The sequence below is a fragment of the Fragaria vesca genome, linkage group LG6 (genome assembly GCF_000184155.1).
Source record: "Fragaria vesca subsp. vesca linkage group LG6, FraVesHawaii_1.0, whole genome shotgun sequence".
In the NCBI taxonomy this organism is placed as follows: domain Eukaryota; kingdom Viridiplantae; phylum Streptophyta; class Magnoliopsida; order Rosales; family Rosaceae; genus Fragaria; species Fragaria vesca.
In genome coordinates, this window is record NC_020496.1 from 25,032,033 (window position 1) to 25,054,955 (window position 22,923).

The window sequence follows — 22,923 nt, forward strand, 5'->3', positions numbered from 1 at the left end:
AGTTGTTTGGGTGTTGAAAATGAAGAACCCAAAAACAGAAACATCAAGCTTAATAAATAGAGATATGTTCCGCACAAATAATTTTTCATTTAGCAGTTCAACAAAACCGCCAACTCATTGCATCTCCTTAAAAACTTGCTTGGTAGACTTTTCTCCTTCATTTTCCAGTTTTCTGCATAATGACCTTCTCTCCTTCCGACGGCTATAACTTTCTCTACAAAATAGCTATCAACAATCCGCGAAATGTTCTGAAAACTAGACTCTTCTAGCTTTCCGTTGATGTAAGGCAAGTTTCTTGGATCGCTTTGAGCTGCTCGCAATTTGCCGTCGAATTTGACTGAAAATCTGGGCAGAATTTGGTATTTCTTAAGCTTTCATCTTTTATGTGCATCTCTTTGCAGCGTGTAGCATCTCTTTCCTCACATTCCTTGCTCAAGAACTTGAGAAGGTCAGCCCTCGCTAGCACATCAAGGTCCACTGCGCTCTGATCGAGCAAAAACACCAAAATTCATTCACAGATATTTCCTCAAACACCTTGTGTGCATAACCAAATAACATAACACAAATTAAACATCTCAAACAAACATGCATTTACAATCTAATCAATAAAAGATTCATGACACAACATTCTATTTCATAAATGACATACCCAGAATACAATAAAACCCATGAATTCAAACTTCTTTTTCTATTTCTAGTTTTAATCACATAAAAAAGAAAAAACAATCAATTGATAAAGAAGAGAGAAACATATTAGCTTACCTTGTAAGCTGAAGACGATGATCGAAATTAATCCGAAAAGCCATGACATAAGAGATTTGTTGAAGGATGAAAGAAAAATCAAAGAGGATGAAATCGTCGATGACGACGGCGGAGAGCTCCGTCGTGTGCTTCTAGATATGTTCTCTCTGAGCTCACTTTGGTAACGGCATCAATCTCTCGGTAAAGGACGACGGGTTCGCCGGAGAGAGTGATTCGCCGGAGAGAGAGAAAGAGAAGAGAGAGAGTGAGGGAGATGAGTTGAGAGTGAGTGAGAGAGATAGATAATGGTTAATATGTTATTATTTTTGTCAATGGCATGATATGTAATTTTTTTAAAATTTATGAGCAACGGTTTAAAGAATTTAAATGGATGTATTGTTTTATCATCAAAGAACATTTGTTAACAGTTTTATCATTTATTACTTCTAAATGTACCATTTTATCATTGGCCCAAAAGTTTAATAGCATAAAAACTAGTTTTTAATCTGCAAGACAAAATTTAAAGTTGATAAAAAAAAAAACCCAAATGAATCGGTAAATAGTACATGTGATTACGAAAGTAATCGAAATTCAGGTGATGAATTTTGAAGAAGAGGTTTTTATTTCTTTTCTTTTGATGCGTAGTAATAGTAGAGAAGAGTTAGGTTTTACGGAAGAGGTAAGTTTTTTTTTTCCCTAATAATTGATAGATGTTTTTGTAATTAAACATACCTATAAAATCTAATATGAAATATAAAATAATAGGGGTGTGTATTAAGAGATTAGAGGTGTGTATTTAAAATTTCTCTTTTATTTAATATTCATATAGTGGTAGTATATTTTGGCTGGGTTCTTATTTTCTTATTGCATCTCAATAAATCAAGTGTATATATATCTACTATATTTTAGTTAAATATTTTAGACTATCGTTAAATTTTCTTATTGTTTCAATCAACTGGGGAAAAAAAAAATTCAAGCCCACCATAGTGTTAAATCCTGGATCCGCCACTGGTTGGATGTTGTAAGGCCCTGTCACATTTGGTGTACCACTCCATATCAGCTCCGCTAACTATGACTCCCATCAAACCACACACTATCTCCAGGATTACTACATAACTCATATGCCACCGTTCCATTTAGTCCGCCACAATCAGATCCTCTGTACGCCCCTCTACCGCAACACGCATCTGTTCCATCCTTAAAACCTTCACAATGCACCATATACAGCTAATCAGAATCCTATAAGTAGTTATCGAAAATCGATAGCGTTCATTTACATATTGCTGATCTAACATACCGTATTTATTGGGGTTAAGCACCCGATCACCAAGTGCATCATAGTACTCGAATATCGAATATTTGAATCCCGGTAGTTGGCTCTCTAGCTCTTTGAGAACACTAGCTAGAGCTTTATTGTGCTGCCTCGCTAGAGTCTGGAGCCCTTCGACGCACCCAAGAACAAGTTGAGTGTCGGATGATTGTTTTGCATAAGGTAAGCACCCAATAGGTCCTGCATTCTGAAATGCTCTTTTCCTTCCTCCCAAGTCATATATCCCCTGTACATGATACAAAAAGAAATAACTGGCATAACTAGTAGGACCCCTGATGTTAGACTCCTTCCAAAGCTCATCTAATAATAGAGGAAAATATCTATTTTTCTTTAGATAATTTCTCTTACTTGGAGCACATTGGTCAGGTTGCCGATCACAATTCCTATGTATTCTTGCTGGAGGGACTCGGTAGCATTTTCTTGGTATTCGGCGTAGAAGGTAAAATAGTCATTGCCTCCCATGCTAATCAAGTACACAGCGCTCCCCAGCAACTTCTTGGCCTCTTCATGACCGAGTTGTTCTTGCAACAACTCCGTCACGTTCTTAAAATAGCTCAACTGAAATGGAAGATTTATCTGGAAAACCCACAGGTATAACAGATCATGATTATCGAGCTAAAATCTACGTTCCTTGCCTTAAAAGGTTACTTCACATATAAGTAAAACATGGAAGATGATCCCACTGTTCCTGGATTAGTTTCAACAAGAACCCCAGCTCCTGCTGAAGCAAAGCTAGCTCCATCAGTAAATTTTTTTGAACCTGGTTGCAGAAATGGTGGAAGCATAGGCAAGTTTGCAAACTTGGCTGCAAATACAAGTCGTAAAGATCATTGAACTGCGCGCATGCATTATATAAGTGCCCCATGATTTGTGAACTAGTTCTATGAAGGTCCTAGAGGGGGGGTGAATAGGCCTTTATTACTTTTTCGTCCAATTCCGTTCACAAGGATAGCAAACATTTAGCTATCCTGATAACAGGGAGACGTAGTAATAAATAAAAAAACAAGTACTGGAAAGTAAAAGAAATAACACCAGTACGTTTTTTTATTCGTAGAAATCCTGCATCAGGGAGAAAAACTGCGTGCCCCTAACTCTTGAGGGACAAACCTTTCCACTATGTAAAACTCACTTCTTACAAGATTATAGTCTAGGGATACAACGACGATTTGCAATCCTGCCTAGTCTACCCACTAGTCTAGATCTATCTCTCCTGTCTCTGAGTGACTCACCTCACTCCTCACAAGATTATAGTCTAGGGATACAACAACGACTTGCTATCCTGCCTAGTCTACCTACTAGTCTAGACCTACCTCTCTTGTCTCTCAAGTGTTTACATATGAAGGTATAAGAAGAAGTTTCAACTCAGAACTCAGCTAACGCCTTTAACTGATTCTTCTTGAACACTTCTCAGAATACTCAACTCAGAACTGCTATCCTAATGAGAGGAATTCTTCAGACCTCAGCTAACACCTTTAACTGACTCTCTAGAACTCAGCTCTCCTCGATCAACTGATCCTTCTTGAGTACTTTTGGGGTTGCTGCACTACCATCACTCATGATATGCAGAATGCTAATGGGTTTATGAAAAGAGTTTTTGCTCTTGCTCTTGCTCGAAGATTTACAATCACCAAGGGAAGACTTAGAGGCAAATGAGCAATGCAAGGAAAAACCTAGACCCAGCTAAAACTATGTAGAGAACTACATCTTGAACAACCAAGGAGCAAGAAGAGACTTGCTCCATATATATAGGCAAAGTGCAAGCTAAAGGAGAGGATGCCCGTTTACCAAAATGGGAGGCAACTTTTGGACTTTAGTCCTTGTCCAAACTCATAAAGTGAGAGGGCCAAGGGACAAACAAAAGGCTTCAAGAGAGTAAAGACAAACACAACTCTCTTATATCATAATGGTCCAATAAGGAAGAAACAAAAGGTTTTGTGAATGAAGGAGACACAACAAAACCTATTCCTATATGAGGACACATAGGCCAGCTGATAGCTTGGGCAGTGCATCACATGGCTCAGCAGTTAACTTGGTTTGTGTATCACAAAACCCAGCTGGACTAAAAAAGGAGCTGCCCTAAAAGTGCTTTAGTCATGTGCTTATGGGTTGGAAGAACAACACAACCCTAGACTAACTTGGAGCTCAAGCACGATGAAAAATGTTTTGCTAAAAGAGATTTGAAATTCAAATACTTGAAAAGCTGAAGCAAAACTATTTAAATCTGCACGAAGTCAGACTCAGAGATTAGGATAGATACAACAAAGGTATCCACCAAATCTGGATGGCAAGCAGAGCTGCCATCCTGAATGAATGTGATGCACATGCATGAACTACCTGATGTACATGAGATAAAAACAAAGAGCCAGCTAATATAATAGTTTGTGTATCACAAACCTAGCTGGAGCCTCTAAGCTCTAGTCATGTGGTCATGGGTTGGAAACACTACACAACCCTAGACTGACTTGAAGCACCAAGGCATTGCTAAAGGGGATTTGAATTCAAACAGGGGAATTCAAACTAATGATACACAAATAGCAAAAGCATTTAGACATGCATACATATAGACCCAATAGATTAGGACAGATACACCAGGAGGTATCATCCGATCTAGGATGATAAGCAAAGCTGTCATTCTCAGTGAAAAACATGAGATGCATATGCATGAACTACCTGATGCACATGAGATCTAGGCAGGTCTTCATTCTTCACTTGTGATATCCTTACCATCAGGATATGTAGAATTCTCAATGAAAAGCATCAGATGCATATGCACCAGTTACCTAGGACACATGTGATCTTGTCAAGTCTTCATTCTTCACTTGTGATATCTTTACCATCAGGATATATAAAATAGCTTGTGTCTTGTGTTTTGATCATAAAAGGGATAGCCAACAATCCTTATACCAACATTCTATAAAATACTATTAATACATGCGTATGAGGGATGCTAATGTCGATCTACGATCAGTTTAATTAATCTGTAAATCTTACCGATGAAGTCGGGGACTACGCGGCCATCGCAATTTCGTCCGTTAGGACGGTGAAAGAAAGTTTCTCCATATGGCCAGGTTAGTGCTGCATCATTTTCTACAGTATCATTTGGGAGGTACTGATTGTTGCCGGGATCAAGCAGTGAGTCTCCAAACACAAACAAGCTAGGCCTTAAATTCTACTTGAGTATCATCTGCAGGCTTATAGCTGAACTGATCATGAGATTCATGACCATAAAGAAGGTAGCTAACTGGGTTCAAAAGGCTTACGAACACATAAACAAGGTAGCTAATGTCTGCCATAACAATCCAAATTCTAAAGTTAACTATAACATGTCTCCTGCTATATAGGTCTGGTTTCCTCCAAAGCAAGCTACACTACGCCAGAAACAGGCTTTTACGGCCGGCAATGCGCGCCGTAAAAGACTTTTTACGGCGCACAAAAATAAGCAATAAATGCCTGCGCCGTAAAAGACACATTACATTCACGGTGCGCCAATACGAGCCATAAAAATAGATAAATACACGCCGTAAAACTGATCCCTCCAACATTATAACATCCAAATGAGGATTTTTGTGCGCCATATATGATCCAAAAGAACGCCGTAAAAGACTTGGATTAGAATGTTTTCACGGCGCTCTAGCATGCCGTAAAAGAGTATTAGTTTAAAGACATTTACGGCGCACAGGCATGCCGTAATAACCTATTTGCTTTGCATGTTGCTTTTAGCATTTCTTGTTTCCACAATTTGCTGATCATATTCCATATTCATGGTATTACATTCCATTGGCTGCTCAAATCAGAGTTAACAATAATTAACTTCAAAACCTTATGCAAGAACAACAATCTAATTTAAGAGCTAGCAAAGGTGAACTAACATCATATATATATATATATATATATATACATACATATCTGAACAATCTGGAAATTCAGTATGTATCTCAACAACAACTGCATATGTCGCTACAAATTCCATCAAAAAATAAAATTACAATTCAGAGTACTTGGAAGCTTTCAAACTCCATTATCCAACTACAAAATGTCCCAACAGTAGCAACATAAGCATTAATCTTCATTCACCTCAAAACTTCACATTACCTGCTAGAAACAAGTTTGAAAATATACATATTATACATTGGTTCATCTAAGGATCATAAGAATCCAAATAATTGCATACATAAGGCAATACTCAAGAAAAAAAAATATATGAGTTCATATCTCTAAATTCGATAAGTTATGGTCTCCTAGCACATGTAAAATTGAGTTAAGGTATCCAGACAAGAATGTGGCAGTCCTCATATAACCTTAATCAAATCTACAACTACGCCAAAGTAATTAATTTATAAGCAAATTGAGTGGTTGCACTATCTACAAGAACAAACCAGAATTAACATAGAATCTAGATGAATATATACTAAATTTAATTTAATGAATGAATATAGAGTACAATACTGAAAACAAATATTGAGGTTATATGTTAAGAGTAGGTTACCTGCTATATCTTGTTAATAGATTAAATTTGTCTGATGTACTTGATAGGCCATGCAATTGTACTTCCTGTAGCCTCGCTCAGTGTTCCAAACTCCCTGGTTGGTCGATATAAAGCTATATCATCAAAAACATCAAGCACCCAAACTTTCCAACATTCAGGACCAAGGGGCACATGATGAACCATAGCATTTGGATCTTTGGAATCAAGTTTTGCAATTGCAACACCTTCGCTCATCTCAAACCAACTTAACAATTCAATTCTATTTTGATCATCCTTTATACCTTTGGCCCTTGTACCTTCCTTGTCTTTACTTTGCATCCCATGATCAGTAGAGTGTTGAAGACGTGAAGTTTTTCTTTGGTTACTCTGCTTGCTCTTTGGACTTCGAATTTCAGATCTCTGAACACTTGGATTGTTTTGCTTCCTTTGGGTTACACTTTGATTCACATTCTCCTTCTGTTGTGCAACCTTATTAGCAGAATGCTGAACACTGGTACTACCCTGTCATTATAAAGTTCAAGAAATCAGTAACCTAGTTGAGTTATCTACCAAAAGTTAATAATTCTAACTAATTTACATGGTTATTTCCTTCTTTCTCTGATCGAGGTAAAAGAGTGGTAAGCACTTCTTCTAATCGTTCAATCTCTTGCGATTGAGAAAGCATCTCTTGTGCTTGAGCGGACAAAGCATTCTCTAATTTAGCAACTTTGTTTCCAACATTAGTTTGATATTCTACCCTTGAAGGAACTGCTCCAAATCCTAACCCTCTTACCCTTCCTCGTGGATCCGGACCTAGAACTTTTGCTACAGCATCATCTTTTAAAGAACAAGGTTGTGAAGGTTGTTCATTTGCCTGGTACTGTTTCACTTGTTTCTAAAAAAGACTAATGTTAATCTCATGCAACTTTGATAAATTGACATAATATCTGCAAACACAACAAGAAGAGTATACTAACCACTATTTCATGATCCTCAACTACTTCATCTGAGCCCTTCTTCTTCTTTGTTTCATAAGCATGTACCCATACAACAGACCTTGTTATTACTTCTGGATTTTCACTTTGTTCCTTCTACATTTCAACAAGTAGAAATATTCTTGTTCAACAAGTAGAAATATTCTTGTTCTTATCAAGTTATGAAACTCAATTGAAGCTAATAATAAGATTACACTTACCAATTCTTCTTCAAGCCGTGCAAAGCTTTTTTGACTAGTTCTGTGTAGTAATGTTCTTGCTGCTCGCATTTCCTTGTACTTTTCACACTTTGCCTATGAAAAAAAAAACATGTGGCAGTATCATGATCTGAAATCTGATACCGTGCAAGACAAATATATATATATATAGATATATATTACAATATATTTCTAATACATACCTTAAATCCCACACTAGTTCTGTACTTGACAAGAGCTAGCCATTCATGCATGGATTCAACATTAGTAGCCAAGATAAGCATAACTTGTATTTAAAGAGCAAACATTTTACAATTGCAGTACTGTAACTAGCCAAGATAAGTATAAAAGAACTATAAGTAATTAAAAATGAAACATATATAACCAACAAAACACTGAAATACACAATTGCAATTCAATTCTGTTAAGTAAAGCAAAGAGAGAGAGGACGATTTGATACCTATAGTCAAGCGGGCTGCGTCTGATTGCAAAGAGAGTGACGATTTTGTTAAGTAAAACACCTTATGTGAGGAGACCTGCACCAAATATAGAAACATACGTCACTCAAAATCACCAACATCAACAAATACCCAGATCAACAGAACTTAAACAAATAATTGCAATAACTTTCTCAATCATGACACAACGCTGATAGCAAACATGTTGATCTAACTACCAACACCAGTGCCTATACTACTAGTCTCTAACTTTAACAACAAAGTAAATTGAAAAGTTTAGATGAATGTTTCTAAAGTAACTTTCACAATCGTTAGAAGCAATAAACTGAATTATATACATATATATATACTACTAGTCCCTGTTTCTAATACAACCAGAACCTACTGTAATGCTTTCAAATTTCAAATACAAAAAGACACGTACTTAGCCAAGGCACTTATGGTTGCAGATATGCTTGTAATGATCTCTTAAAAGCTAAAAAAGAACAGGGGTCCTTGATCAAATTCGAACTGGTCCTTGATCAAAAGTAAAATCCTTAAAAACTTCAATTTTCACATATGGTAAATACTGTTCTAGACCCACAACCTAACTTGTGGTCGTAAGCTTGATAAGTTCATGAAACAATAGTTAAAATCGCAGCCTCTGAAGTAAACTGCCATAATCATGTAGAATAATCCACAAGCTGCATACAAATGTACATTCAAGTCCCTCTTAAAGAAACAAGAATCATAAGTTAGTAATCCTATTCAGGGAACAATTAGCTTATCATACTCCCTGCTTTACCTATTTATGCTTTACTCCATGCTCTATATTCTTCAGTAACCATGTCATGTACTCCCTCATCCAGCCTTTTTAGTTTCGACTAGGAAAGAGCATATATAGGCTCACAAATTTAATGAACTAATTAACCTCTACAACTACCATCCATCACTTGCTATGTCGAACCCCAACTGATTTACACTAGAAGTTATTTCCCCTGTTGTAAATTATGTCCTCAAGTCCCAATCACAAACAAGAACCAGAAGTTTTACTACAGTACTCATAAGTTTAAAAAAATTCAATTCAAAGTTGGCAGGAAAGAACAAAGCTATACTGAACCATACTTTCTGTCTTACTACAAGGCTCCTAACTTTAAAGACTTAATTCAAACCCTATCACTAAAGAGCAAAGCTAAAGTGAACTATAATTTCATTCTTACTGCAAGGCTCACAAACACGATTACAAGTATAACAAAAATGTGCTACGATCAAGTACCGAAAACTGCATCAAAACTACCAAGTCCATAAGAGCAATACTCCCCAGCCTGAGCCTCACCAGCATAAAGAAATACCCAGACATAAAGAAATTATTTACCCTTACAAATACCCAGACACTCCTCTCTTACAAATCCAACAGACACTCATCTTAGATTAGCAAATACCCAGCTATTAATCCAAAAGTTTAAACCTTAGATTAGCAAATACATACCTAGCTATAAATCCGAATGAGTTTAGAGTTTCAGCGATTCTAATCGCTTCAAACAGAAAGAAGAAGAAGAAGAAACAAACCTACCTTGCACCAGCTGAGCACAGCACCACAGCCAGAAATCCCCAGAAACCGATCTACATGCTTTCCGGTATGCAGCTCACTGTAGAATTCGGTGGAATGAACATCTTTCTAACTCTGTCAAGATTTGGAGGATTATGTTTTCTGGTTTGAGGCTTCAGGTTTGAGGTTTGGAGTGGGACTTCTTAGAATCGAAGAGAAAGAGAAGATAACCCTCTCATGCATATGACTTTTCAGGTTTGAGGTTTGTTGTGTAAGGATTCTCATATGACCCTTTCTCAACTTCTTAGGAAGAAAGCAACGACCAGAAAACGAGAAGGTAATAATTTTGGGGAAAATTTTAGGGAAAATTTAGAAGAGGGAAGAGTTTAATTGAGAGGGAAATTAGATTTTTTAGGGAAAATTTCGCGCCTTAAGATTCCTTTTTTACGGCCGGTTTCATATGCGAGCTGTAAATAACTTTCTGCTATATTCTGTTTTCACGGCGCTCTACTTGTGCGTGCAGTAAAAACATATCACGATTACAGCACACAATAGATGCGCGCAGTGAAAGACTTAATGTGATTGGTCATTTACGGCGTGTATATTAGCACGCAGTAAAAGAATTCATGTCAAAGAGTTTTTACGGCACGCATTAAAAGCACGCCGTAAAAGAGCATATAATACGGCGTGCAATTATGCACGCCGTAAATTTTGCGCGGTAAATGCCCTAAATTCTTGTAGTGCTATACTCATTAATTATGTCTATTAGGATAAAGCAGAAGGGCCAGTATGCTAATTAAAATATCTACAAATGTCACAAATTAAAAACAGATGTCATATACTGCCGGCCACATTGTGGAAGGAAGGAGATCGAAAAGGGGTAGTTTACCTCGTGGGAATGGTTCTTAGAACGAAAATAGATATCAAGAATAAGATTACAATCAGACTGTCTCAATTTTCTGGTAAATAACTAATCGAGTTATAGATATGAGTCACTGTGGATATATCATCAGAGTAGTTTATTAGATGCATGGAAGTCATGGAACTGCATGATGTATGTTCCACTTTATTTCTTAACTAATAAGTAAGTTAACTACTAAATAAATCTTATTATAACGGGCAACTACATTGTGTTATGCAACTCAACTTGTGATTTGATATTTTTAGGCTTTCGAAAAATGTCTGGGAAAAAAAAAATGAAAAAGAAGTCTGAAGATTGAACATGAGGACTAAAGACTGGTTGATTGGTCAACCCAGCGTACGTTTATGCATGGACTAGCAAGTTAAAAGAAGGCCAAGAAACCAATCAAATCAAAATATCAAATATACGTGCTAGTTCGATCACGAGTTGTTCATTTGATTTTTAACAAGATGTTAAGACATCTCGATCGCTACCTTACGTCGTAATCGATCGTTATCGTTATTATGGATGGTGGGCGACTCTTAAATCATAATCAATCACTATCATGTATAGTGTTATGGTGTTTGTTTACTCGGTTTCAGCTCAATCTCGTGGTTTAATTATTACTAAGGAGTGAAACTACATGGATCTTTCTTCTACATTTTCCATGAGTTTGTTAAATAAAGGTGCTAGAAATCGTAATAAAAAAGTGGGTGTATTTTGGTTTCTGCGCTTAGTTTAGACTAGGTTTGTGAGTCACAAGAGGTAGCTCTATATTTCGGTCCTAAGGCTAATGAGTGTGTTATCTTGATACTGCTTGTTGGTTAATGAGTGTGTTATCTTAATACTGCTTGTTGAATATATGAATTGGTTGATTTTTGACTCAAAAAAAAATATTATGGATATTTAAAAAATATATATTTGGTTTTCTCTTCCATTTTAAACGTAAGTATTTCCATGCATGAAAAATGTTTTATTTGGTATGTTCTTCAGAGGATGCTATTGCCTCTAATTGTATTCACCTTTGACTACAAGTAAAGTTAAATGTTTTCTAAAGAAACAAATAATTTTAAGCATTTCTGAAGAAAAAAAAATAATTAGCACTGATACTGGGATCATTCATTACTGGTTTCATCTCCATCAACTATACCTCACTAGTTTTAAATTTATTCCAATAATGAGAAAATTATCAAAATTATTCTTGTTCAAAAAGTTGTTGGACATTGTAAGGCCATGTCACATTGGGTGTTCCACTCCAAATCAGTTCCGCCAACTGCAGGTTTGCCCTTTCAGTTGTATGACTCCCATCAAACCACACACTATCTCCAGGATTACTACATAACTCATATGCCACCGTTCCATTTAGTCCGCCACAATCAGATCCTCTGTACGCCCCTCTACCGCAACACGCATCTGTTCCATCCTTAAAGCCTTCACAATGCACCATATATAGCTAATCAGAATACCTATAAGTTATCGAAATCGATAGTGATCATTTACATATTGCTTATCTAACATACCGTATTTGCTGGGGTTAAGAACTCGGTCGCCAAGTGCATCATAGTACTCGAATATCGAATATTTGAACCCCGGTAGTTGGCTCTCTAGCTCTTTGAGGACACTAGCTAGACGCTTTATTGTGTTGCCTTGCCAGACTCTGGAGCCCTTCAACGCACCCAATTACAAGTTGAGTGTCGTATTCTTGTTTTGCGTAAGGTAAGCACCCAAGAGGTCCTGCATTTTGAAATGCTATTTTCCTCCCACCTAAGTCGTATATTCCCTACAAACAAATACAGAAAATAAGTACTTGCGAAATTAGTACGACCCTTAATAGAGGGAAAATAATAACGGATTAATCCTCCATTAATTTACTTGGAGAACAGTGGTCAAGTTGCCGATAACAATTCCTATGAATTCCTGCTGGAGGGCCTCGGTGGCATTTTCTTGGTATTCAGCGTAGAAGGTAAAATAGTCATTGCCTCCCATGCTAATCAAGTACACAGCACTCCCCAGCAACTTCTTGGCCTCTTCATCACCGAGTTGCTCTTGCAACAACTCCGTCACGTTCTTAAAGTAGCTCAATTGTAATGGAAGATTTATCTGGAAAAGATAGAGAAACCAAACAAGAAGAAATTAAGATCATGCCGGTGCCAAAAGTTCATCAACAATAAATTAGAAGGCTTAATTTGCAAATGAGAGTAAACATCGATCACAGCTCTTACGTACAGTTCCTGGATCAGTTTCAACTAGAACTCCGGCACCGGCTGAAGCAAAGCTGACTCCGTTGGTATAATTTTTTGGATCTGGTTGCAGGTAGGGTGGAGGCATTGGCAAGTTTGCTAACTTGGCTGCAAATTAAAGTTGCAAAGATCAATTAAGTATGGAGTACTGCATTATTTAGTAGCCACACAATTTCTATCTAAACCTGTTTGATGAACTCCAAATTAGTAACATGAATGCGCAATGTAAATGTTTACAGTCGACACGTTTGGTTAACCTTACCGATGAAGTCCGGGACTATACGGCCATCGGAAAGTCTTCCGTTGGGGCGATGAAAGAAGGTTTCTCCATATGGCCAGGTTGTTGCTGGGTATTCTTCTACGGTGACATTAGGGAGGTATTGATCGTTGCCAGGATCATACAGCGAGTCTCCAAACACAAACAAGGTCTTATATTGTACCTCATTATCGTCTGCTGCTGGTTTATAGTTGAACCGGTCATGACCATAAAGAAGGTAGCTAACTGGGTTCAAAAGGCTTACCAAAACATAAAGAAGGTAGCTAAGGCTCGCCATAATACTCCAAATTACATGACCTGGTATCTCTCCAATTTTATAGGTGCGGTTTCATCCAAACCAAGCAATATAATCGATACTCAATTAAAGAATGTGGTTTGTGATAATTGAATAACATGTGCTTTAGCATACAGCTGAAACATGCATGTTATTAAGAAATAGGTCATGGCCGATCATTGTAGGAGTAGATGAGCTCGTGGGAGTGGTAGAGGGTGAACTCATGGACAGTAGTCAACTAAAATTGGATTACAACAATCATATATTATATTATTGGGAAATAATACCGTGCTAGGCAATAATACAAATTGACCAAAAATAAAGAAATATTAATTATTTGGTGCACTAATTTGGTATATATATATATATAGAACAGATTTCAATTTCATTAGTTTCTGTCTTAACCTTTCAATCTCTCAATGATTATTTAGGATAAGGTTATGATGTTAACATTTCTTATATTATCTCAAACTCTCTATATTGGTTGCAATTTCAAAGAACGAGTTTAGTTTTTTTTATCAATTTTACCAGCTCCAACAGACTAGTTAGTTACTAGCTATTTTAACTTTTAGTTACCTCGCTCTCCATATAATTTATGTTAATTCAAAGTATTTCTTTTAAGTCGTTTTATGTAATAATAAAACACATTTAAATTAATTTTTCTTTATTTAATCAATAATGTAAATCAAACTTTAGTTAAAATAGAAAATATTAAGAGCAACTTTAACAGACTTTCTATTTTAGTTTTTAGCTATTTTAGAGAGCGTATTTAGTTTTTTTGAATGTTTAGGAGCTCTAGCAGACTAGCCAAACTTAAGCTATTATAACTTTTAACTATCTCGTTAGCTATATTTAGCTAGCGAGATAGCTCAAATGAGGCTAGCTATAATTTATTACATTCCTTGTAAGATATTTTATGTGATATATAAATATATTTAAACCATTTAATTTCTATTTTAAGAATAATGTTGATGTAATGCTAGCTAAAATAAAGAGCATTGATGCAGCCACATTTCTAAAATGGCTAGCCAAAATGACATTTTAGCTAATTTGACTAAAATTTAACTTTAAAATTACTAGTATTACTAAAGATGCGCTAATGTAGAGGTATTTTGGCTAGCCAAAATAACTTTTTAGCTATTTTAGCTAATATTTGACTACAAAATAGCTAGCGTTGCTATTTTCTCAAGATGCTTTAAGAGAATTCACTGTTTTTTGACCATTTTGAAGATGAGTATATGATTAATATTACTATTTTAATTGATGATTCATTTTACTTTAAAGTAATGTATACATGTCATACATTAAAACGATGTAGACCTATAACTGTGACAGCGGCGAGGCTGCGAGAATGTGAAAGAAACTGTCATATTGGCATGTTAATTGGTTATAGGTGTATATATATGGTGCTACTGCAAAGGAGATTACTATTTTAACTTAATTATCATTGATTCAGTAAGTCAAACACTGTTAACCAATAATCGCGTACAGGAAACCAAATTAAGCCATGCATTATTGTTTCTCTAAAACAACCCAGATCGAAGGATCTATGAGGATAACAAACGCTAGCTATCAATCCTGGCCTGTCATTGTTAATTTTAGGATTAAGACATCCCGCACATTTTGAAACGTTTTGTTTTTTTTTTCTAGGATCTACAGCTAATCGAATCCTTATGATTTTATCAATTAGCCTCGAGTATTCACAAAGAAATCTGAAGTATTCACAAAGAAATCTGAAGTACGTACGTGGTGATGGAACTGTAAGGACTGGTAGTTTGGTCAACAGATCGATATATAGAGCATGCGTGGACTAGTAAGTTAAAAGGAATTGAACCACTTACGTACTTCCCGGCAAAAACAACATCGATGCATGATTTAATTAATGAAATTAAATCAGACGTACGCACTCGTCCATCATGACTTGTTTACTACTCTTTGGAAAGATTAATTTCAAGAGATCTCGCGTAAAACGAGTCATTGTCATGTATAAATATACACTAGCTAGCTTTTTATTTATCTTCTTCTTATAGCTAGCTTTACACACTTTTTTACATGTATATTTGTAATTTTGGGGGTATAATAATGCTAAGTAGGTAAACAGTAAAACAGATGCTTTAGAGATCAATGTGTAGCTAGGCTTCTCTCCGTCACCTAGCTAGTTTGTGCCTCATCAGCTGAGCTAAGCACATACATACATAGTAAAAATGACCAAAAAGAACGGAGCGGATTCAGGCGCACTTGAACCATAACAGATGAGCAAACATCCGTTGGCAACAAAAATAAAAGTTGAACAGCTGTAAGATACAATCTAGAAAGAATTTATTACCCCTTCCATCAGTTCATGATACCAAGCCAGAGGAAACCCAGTTCATCTTCCAGACCAGCCATCTACTTTTGATTTATAGGGGCAATTTTAAGCTCAAGAATCATTGATTCATACTTAATAGAGGCGCAGAGCAATTTATTCTTTGAAGCTAGGGTTTGTTTATTGTATTGTATTGTATTTTCTTTATTTATTTATTTATTGATAAAACATCTGTAAGTGAATACAAGCTTGCGGTAATCATAACTATATAAATCATCAGTGAAAAAGAAATATCCATGGGAGACCTAAGATCGATATCCCTATATTACAAAGAGATGATGGTATCTATTTAATTACTTGTCTTGCTGGTTGTATGATTATGATAAAACTCTTCCAACATCATGGCAGGTGAACCATTACATGGAGGCAAGTATGCAGGTGGTTTGCGTATGCTCGTCTCCGGCGTGCCACCATCTTTCACTATTATCACAGTGTTCATACCCCAACCGAAATGTCGATCCAAATGACAGTGCCATAACCAGACCCCGGCCCTACCATATTCCGAACACAATTCATGCTACCAATCAATATACAAGGCACACATGATAAGGGTACACCCTCATGATCGATCTTTTACTAAGTCAATTACTTAATTATTACGAAAGGAAACATATATACCTGGATTACTGGCTTTGAATCTGATAGCAACCCACCCTTTCTTTGGGAGTGAAACAGTAGTTAACTTTGGTGGATCAATCAAATTGTATCCTTTAGGGTCAGTCTCGTTGTCAAAATTTCCAAAGCCTGATCCGACTACATAAAAGCTATAACCATGCAAGTGCATTGGATGATCCTCAGATCCATCAAGCACATTAGTACCCTGAGACACAACTTCCACCTCTTCATTGTACTCTAACACCTTGACACTAGTTGCTTTGACAGTTGCAATAGTTCTATCAGGAGGCTGATCGTCGGCTATGAAGTCAAACATTGATGGTGGATAATCAGGAAAATCTGCAGTATAAAATCCACTCATGTTCCTGCATATAAATGTAGTTTGCAATAATGTGGTTAATTAAACTACATAGCAGTTCCTCAAATAGAAGTATATGTTACAAATCGGAAAGTTTGGAGTTCAAGTAAATACCTGTAGTAGTCAAGTAGCACATCTGTTGATGGATTAACCCAACTTAGATTGTTTAAAATGGATACAAGGCCACTCTTGATCTCTTCACCACCATTAATGAAGGTGCCATTATTCATCTCAACCGTGATATACATTATGGTTGTTATATTGTTTGGCACATTTGTTGGGTGGTCTATGCTTGCTAAGCTTTTGAGGCGACTTGTGAAGTTTACTGCAGGTAAAATTTCCTCAAACGCAGGAAGGGTGGTTGGAAAGATTGGGTATACCAGGTCGGAGTAATTTCCTTTATACTCCAAAATTGCTGTCACATTTGTTTTGTCATAGGCTTGAAATGCGTCTATAGCAGTGTCAAATTGTCTTCCAGCCATGTAGTATCGGCCAAGAGGCTGGTTGGCTGTGACCAGAATGTCCATGGTTTGTCCGGTGGAAATCATGATAAAATCGGTCACAATGGGTTTAACATAGGATCCATCCATACCAACAACAGTGAGTGTATGTTCAGCAATGGCAAAGTAAAGTTCTGCATTCATCACAGCATTGATAATACGAAGAAGATAAGTCTTGTTATACTCCACTTGCCAACGATGTGTACTGTCTGCAAAACAACATTCACATTATATCAGATACAGATGAGTTACAGATTCTACAAGGTTTTTCTAGCTCAAGTAAACTGAACCGAACTAAACTTGGAGAAAACGGAACTTTGTTTTGATGCTGCAAAGTTTTGTTTTTGCAAAGAATCAAGTACAATGTGGTCTCATTTCATAAACAAACATTCTACGTAAATTTGAGATCTCTTCAACAGAAACTTAATTACCATTTGAGCACCAGCCAAAATCCCCAGGTTGTCCATTAATGGTGTAACAATCAGACCGAGGAGTGTCATGACCTTCTTTGATTTTTTCGGCAACCACCTCATTCAGACGTTCAATAAGATACCAAGATCCTGCAAATATAATAGGAGCAACCGAGCGACAACAATTAGGATTTGGCTCAAAGCAAATGCATGGATCCTGGCTTATTTGGTTTCCTCAGCAATGCCAGGTTATGATTTTCTCAGTTTACTGTCAATTCTTTGTTACCACTTACCAGCATACTGTAATTTTATCAATCAAAAACAGAAATTTGAGGCTTAAATTTATAAGAACGAAGTTGATCATACTTACCAAATATAATTATTTCTTCTCCATCGGGCTCCAGAAATGGAAAACCTGTCTCCTCTAAGGGCTTAACAACAATGGCACCATGGACACTAGCTCTGGTCCATTCACTATGCGCATGCCACCATAGTGTTCCTTCTTCATCAGAAAATATAACCTCGTAAGTGAAATTTGTGTTAGGCTCAATAGGACACTGTGATATACTCCGGACCATCTGACCAAGGATTTCTTGGTTGATGTACTCCATGCCTACCCAGAAAATAACAGTCTTAAACTTGGTACTCCAAATGTACTTACACTATAGTTACAATATGTGATTCGAGATTAGTCACTACTTGATTACTAATGAATAGTAAGACCATAGTCTCCTGGATTGTGAACATTGACATAGACGGTATCTCCTTTCTGCACGCGAATGACAGGTCCAGGAAAACTATCGTTCATTACTAGCATGCTCTTGGTATTACATAACCTTGTAAAGTTGGCTTCCTTGAGCTTCATCCAAATTTAAAGACAATTGGCAATTAGGTGATCGAGTTTCACACACCCCATATAAAAAAGAATCTCATTTACAGAACCTTTTAGTTTATAAGAATCTCAATCATAAACAGTTTATTCATCTATTAATAATACCTTTTGGGATGATAAATAACCGTTTCTCGTGAATGTAATGAAGAAATGTTCAAGTATTTTCCTTGTTTAGTATGCGATATATCATGCAAGCCAGATAAACAGTGCTGAGTATATATGCATCTTCTCAGGTTTTTCAACAAATTTTCAGTTTTTTCTAACATCAACATTCACCATTTTCCCTGATATGATTTAGTGTCAAGTTCTTACAGCAAAATTTTGATTAGTACGTACTGACTGAAAAATAATAAACCATATGAAGCATATGCATGGAACACCAATATTCATATTTGCCTGGAGCACCCGGATCGATCTCAGGGCCGGCCGTGTCAACCATGAAAAGTGAAAACTGGAGAATAAATGGGTACTAGCTAGTACTACTTACTACAAAGTCATAGTAATGGACATGTCCTTCAACAATGCAGAGGAGCAACCCACACAGAAGCAGTGGTGGATCCAAGATGAAATTCTTACCTGGATTAGTTGTAACACTAAAAATAAATTTCAACAAATTCGACTTTCGAAGGTGGTAGAATTTTTTTTTTTTAATTTGAGGGTCGTGAAAGAGACGGTCGAGCTTGAAAATGTCAGACATTGAGACGTCGAGTAGCTTGCTAAGACTACTAAAATTGGGAGGCAATGATGAGAATTTGAGAGCAGCAAATTAGCAATTAAGGATGGAGAGCGGAAAGACTACGTTTGTGAATTTTGGAATTGAGACTTCAGAGTCGATGATGTCTAGCCAAAACGACATCAGCTTGATTAATAATAACTAAAACGAATATTTTCTTAGATGAGCGATGGATTCAAACTAGTAAACATGGGTTTGCAAGGAAATTAAGACAAAGAAATTAAGTAAAATACATTCTTCTTCGTTACCTTCAAAAGAGTTGCGCATACAACAGCTCATACTGTATAGGAGAAAGAGTCAAGCTACGACCTCCATACTTTCAGCTATTCAAAGAACTTGCATGATAGATAATAAGACTACGAAATACAATTAGTCCTAATGCTAATTAACAGAATAAAAGAATGATTAAGGAGGTTTGATCGCATCAATGAGAAGTAGGTTTTTTGTTTACTAGAAAATTCTCACCTAGACTTAAGCCCAGGTGAGCCTGGGGCTGGATCCGCTAGTGCACAGAAGCCAAGGACCAAGCACACCCATCTTCATGCTAAAACGTATTTGTCGAGCCGAGCATGCACAAACTTCCACAGCGTATCCAAGCTCAGAACAAATCGAATGCATGTATGTTCATATATGGAATTATGCAAACTAAATTTCAAAAAGGTGAAGTGGGTACGTACCCAACTTTCTATAAATACTTCCTTCTGCTGGGGTTGAATGGTTGTTCCAAGGAAGGAAAACGTTTAAGCAGATCTAACTTCTAAAATGATCGCGTGGCTGCACTAGGGAGCTAGTTTCACTCTCCATGATTTGGACACTAGGGCACATAACTGTGCTAGATAATTTGTTCGAGATTTAAATGTCTCTTAAATGTCTGCTGCATTTGTCATTTGTGGTTGGCATGGATGGAAGAAAAGGAAGAGTGACGGTGACAAATACAAATGTCACTATGGCCATGACACTGACTGAGAAGAATTACCAACTAGAGCTCAATGTAAGTTTTGGGCCTTAACTTTGAGACCTGTTTCCCTCAGGCCTGGTTCTTCTTAGCTTAGAGCCCCTCTGGTCTGTAACCCTTTTGCCCGCTTTGGGCTCTAATTGAAGAAGTAAGCGAAATTACACACTAGAGCACTTACAGAATTCATGTTCAATGCCCAGATTTCTACTTTGATAAAGTTTGTGGAATGTACTTGATGTTGGAGAACTCGATGTTTATATAATTGACTTTTTACCCAAAGTAATGTGGTAGTCGAGCCAAACTGATTCATGAATGAATAAATGAAATGAGTTGTGCTTGATCTATCGTGTCATATTTCCGTATGCATGTTACAAGGAAGTCGGATTTTGATGTAAGTGTTGGAAAAACATGACTTATATTATAAATTTTTGGTGTTCCACAATAGAAATCTGAAAATTCCTTCTTTGGGTTATAGGGAAGAAAAAAAAATTATGTCTGACCCGGTCTGGATGCACTGGTCCGGACTCATATGTAATCTAATATTATTCTGTCACGTGTCATTTTGTTTTTTTTTATTATTTTATTTTTATTTATTTTTTTCTTTAATAGAGTATACTTCTGTAAGGATTTTTCAATAGCAAAATGTTTATATGAAGGTGAAAAAAAGAAAAAGAGAACGCGCGTCTTTGATACCTCCTCCTGCATTTTTCTTCCTCCTCCCTCCTTGTTCTTCCTACTTTTTGTAACCAATTGGTAATTTGGTATATACCGCATTAAGGTCAATTGATTTCAAGCTATGGCGCAAGCGAATTTTACATATTTAAAATCCGTTGACAATTGGCATCAAGGCTAATTGTTACTCTATGTACAGTGACGTAGCACTTAAAATTTCTTAGCATAGTTTTTTATTCTATAACACCGATATGATATAGTTTATCGGAGGTGAAAAATTAATTATTCATATCCACACGTATGTTATAGGTGCCAAAGCTAGTTTAATATGGAAGGTGTTAACACAATCCTTTTCTTGGAAGCAAGTTCACATCCATGTCAACTTTGAAAACCACTCTTTAGCAACAATTATAAACATCTCCAATTTTATCATTCATGCTTAGTTCACACTATGTTCTAGTGGGCATAGAAAACCAAAGTAAAACCCCAATTCACAAGAGATTGATGTCTTAATAGTTCTTTGATCAAGAACAATAGTTGATTCTAATTAAGATCTATATATGAAATGATCAAATCTATGAGGTGTTTCTTTGTAGCTAGTGGGATCCCATTCAGAGGCCTATTATTTTGTTTGACATATGCATTCAGTATTTGATTATTCCCCACTAGCTTCATACCACTTTTTTTGTTTTGGTTTTCCATTTGATATTGACTTGGTGCATCCCAGCTGGTGATTAATCTAATTGCAGAAAAAATATTTGTCTCCAAACGTTTAATCCAAGTTTGATATTAAACGACAACTGCGGGTCATGATACCTAAGTTGACTTTGCACGTAGAGAACTGTGAGTAGTGCACACTAATCATGGTGATTAGTGATAATGTGAAGAGATGATAACTATTCTTAATATTTCTTAATGATAAACTGAATAAGGATTATGAAACTGTTAAGTCGTACTTGGTTAGAATTTATCGAAGATTCATTATCAGAAATTATGGACCTACTACTTACCTGCATTCACTTCACATTCTGTCAGTAGCGGAACAATGAATCGATACTGGGTAAAGTTGACCGTAAGTGCATAAAAAAATTTGTACTAGAATTTTTGTAACTAAAGAAAAAGGAGAGAAAAAAAAAATTAAAAAGAAATTTTATTCACATACTCCTAAATACTAAATACACATCATTTTTTTCATATACTCATAATCACATCTTATGGGTATTTTAAATTACTAAAATAGACATAATTTTAAATAAACTAGTTTTCTTTTCAATTACTGAATTAAAAGATGGCTGAAGAATACTATAAATTATATAGATTATAACATGGCTGAAATGCTAGCTGTTTTCCTAACTTCAGTTATCTAGACAAGTGCGTCTATGTTCTATGGAGAAAGGAGAGATAGAAGTTTATGGTTTAATTGATATTATAGCCTTGGCAATAACTACTAGGAATCTAAAAGCATTTATTCTTTAAAAATAAAAGAATGATGAACTGGTACTTGAATGGAAAAAAATGATGTTTAGCTACCATAGTGGCTCGATCTGCAAGACAACCACAGTAATTTCCAATGTCCTAGACTTGTTTCCTTACTCATTCTTTGGTCTTATTAATAATCATAGCCACCCATCCAAGAGTCTGATTTCTGATTTATATATATTAGTAATCTTTCTAAGTCGATGGCTTCCTTTTAATCATGAAACTACAAAATGACTAATATGCAATAGTTTAGAGATTGATGATATCTTTTTTCTTTTTCTAGGAAATTGGTAACCTCAAATAATAATCTTCATCTAGCTGGCATAATATTGTGGTCCAAGTTGGATGACAATAAGAAAGATGCATGTGGGAATGAGTAACATTGATCGAGTTTTTGCAGAAGAAATCCAAACTGGATAATTTTTTGTCAAGTTAAAATGGTATCTAAATAAGAGGATGTGTATGTAGCGAATATATATGGTGTATTGTGTATGAGGATAGTTTTGGAAGTTTAGGGTTGTGTATCTAGTAAAATGTT

General features: G+C 36.2%; 1 protein-coding gene and 2 pseudogenes across 2 annotated transcripts; all 3 read right to left on the bottom strand.

The window, feature by feature from the left end:
- Nucleotides 1-265: 265 nt before the first annotated feature.
- LOC101293809 lies at nt 266-7,982 on the bottom strand (annotated as a pseudogene).
- Nucleotides 7,983-11,710: 3,728 nt separating this feature from the next.
- On the bottom strand, nt 11,711-13,553 carry LOC101313036 (annotated as a pseudogene). The gene is made up of 5 exons (XR_184995.1): nt 13,118-13,553; nt 12,842-12,963; nt 12,488-12,715; nt 12,136-12,395; nt 11,711-12,046 (listed from the first exon to the last, which is right to left on the bottom strand). The product of XR_184995.1 is annotated as a GDSL esterase/lipase 1-like (transcript).
- A 2,343-nt stretch (nt 13,554-15,896) lies between these two features.
- On the bottom strand, nt 15,897-19,775 carry LOC101313327 (laccase-14-like). Its single transcript, XM_004303689.1, has 7 exons — nt 19,745-19,775; nt 19,528-19,635; nt 18,025-18,153; nt 17,676-17,804; nt 16,859-17,453; nt 16,390-16,751; nt 15,897-16,288 (listed from the first exon to the last, which is right to left on the bottom strand). The coding sequence occupies exons 2-7, from the start codon at nt 19,556-19,558 to the stop codon at nt 16,284-16,286; spliced, it is 1,251 nt and encodes a 416-aa protein (XP_004303737.1). The 5' UTR covers nt 19,559-19,635; nt 19,745-19,775; the 3' UTR covers nt 15,897-16,283.
- Between the last annotated feature and the right edge of the window lie 3,148 nt (nt 19,776-22,923).

Bases quoted from the DNA above. Each gene is read 5' to 3' on its own strand.
- LOC101313327 (XM_004303689.1), bottom strand. From the start codon at position 19,558: ATGAGCTGTTGTATGCGCAACTCTTTTGAAG. The intron at 17,805-18,024 runs GTAAGTATGATC...TTATATTTGCAG, and splicing joins AGAAGAAATAATTATATTTG to GATCTTGGTATCTTATTGAA. The intron at 16,752-16,858 runs GTATTTACTTGA...ATTTATATGCAG, and splicing joins GTGCTACTTGACTACTACAG to GAACATGAGTGGATTTTATA.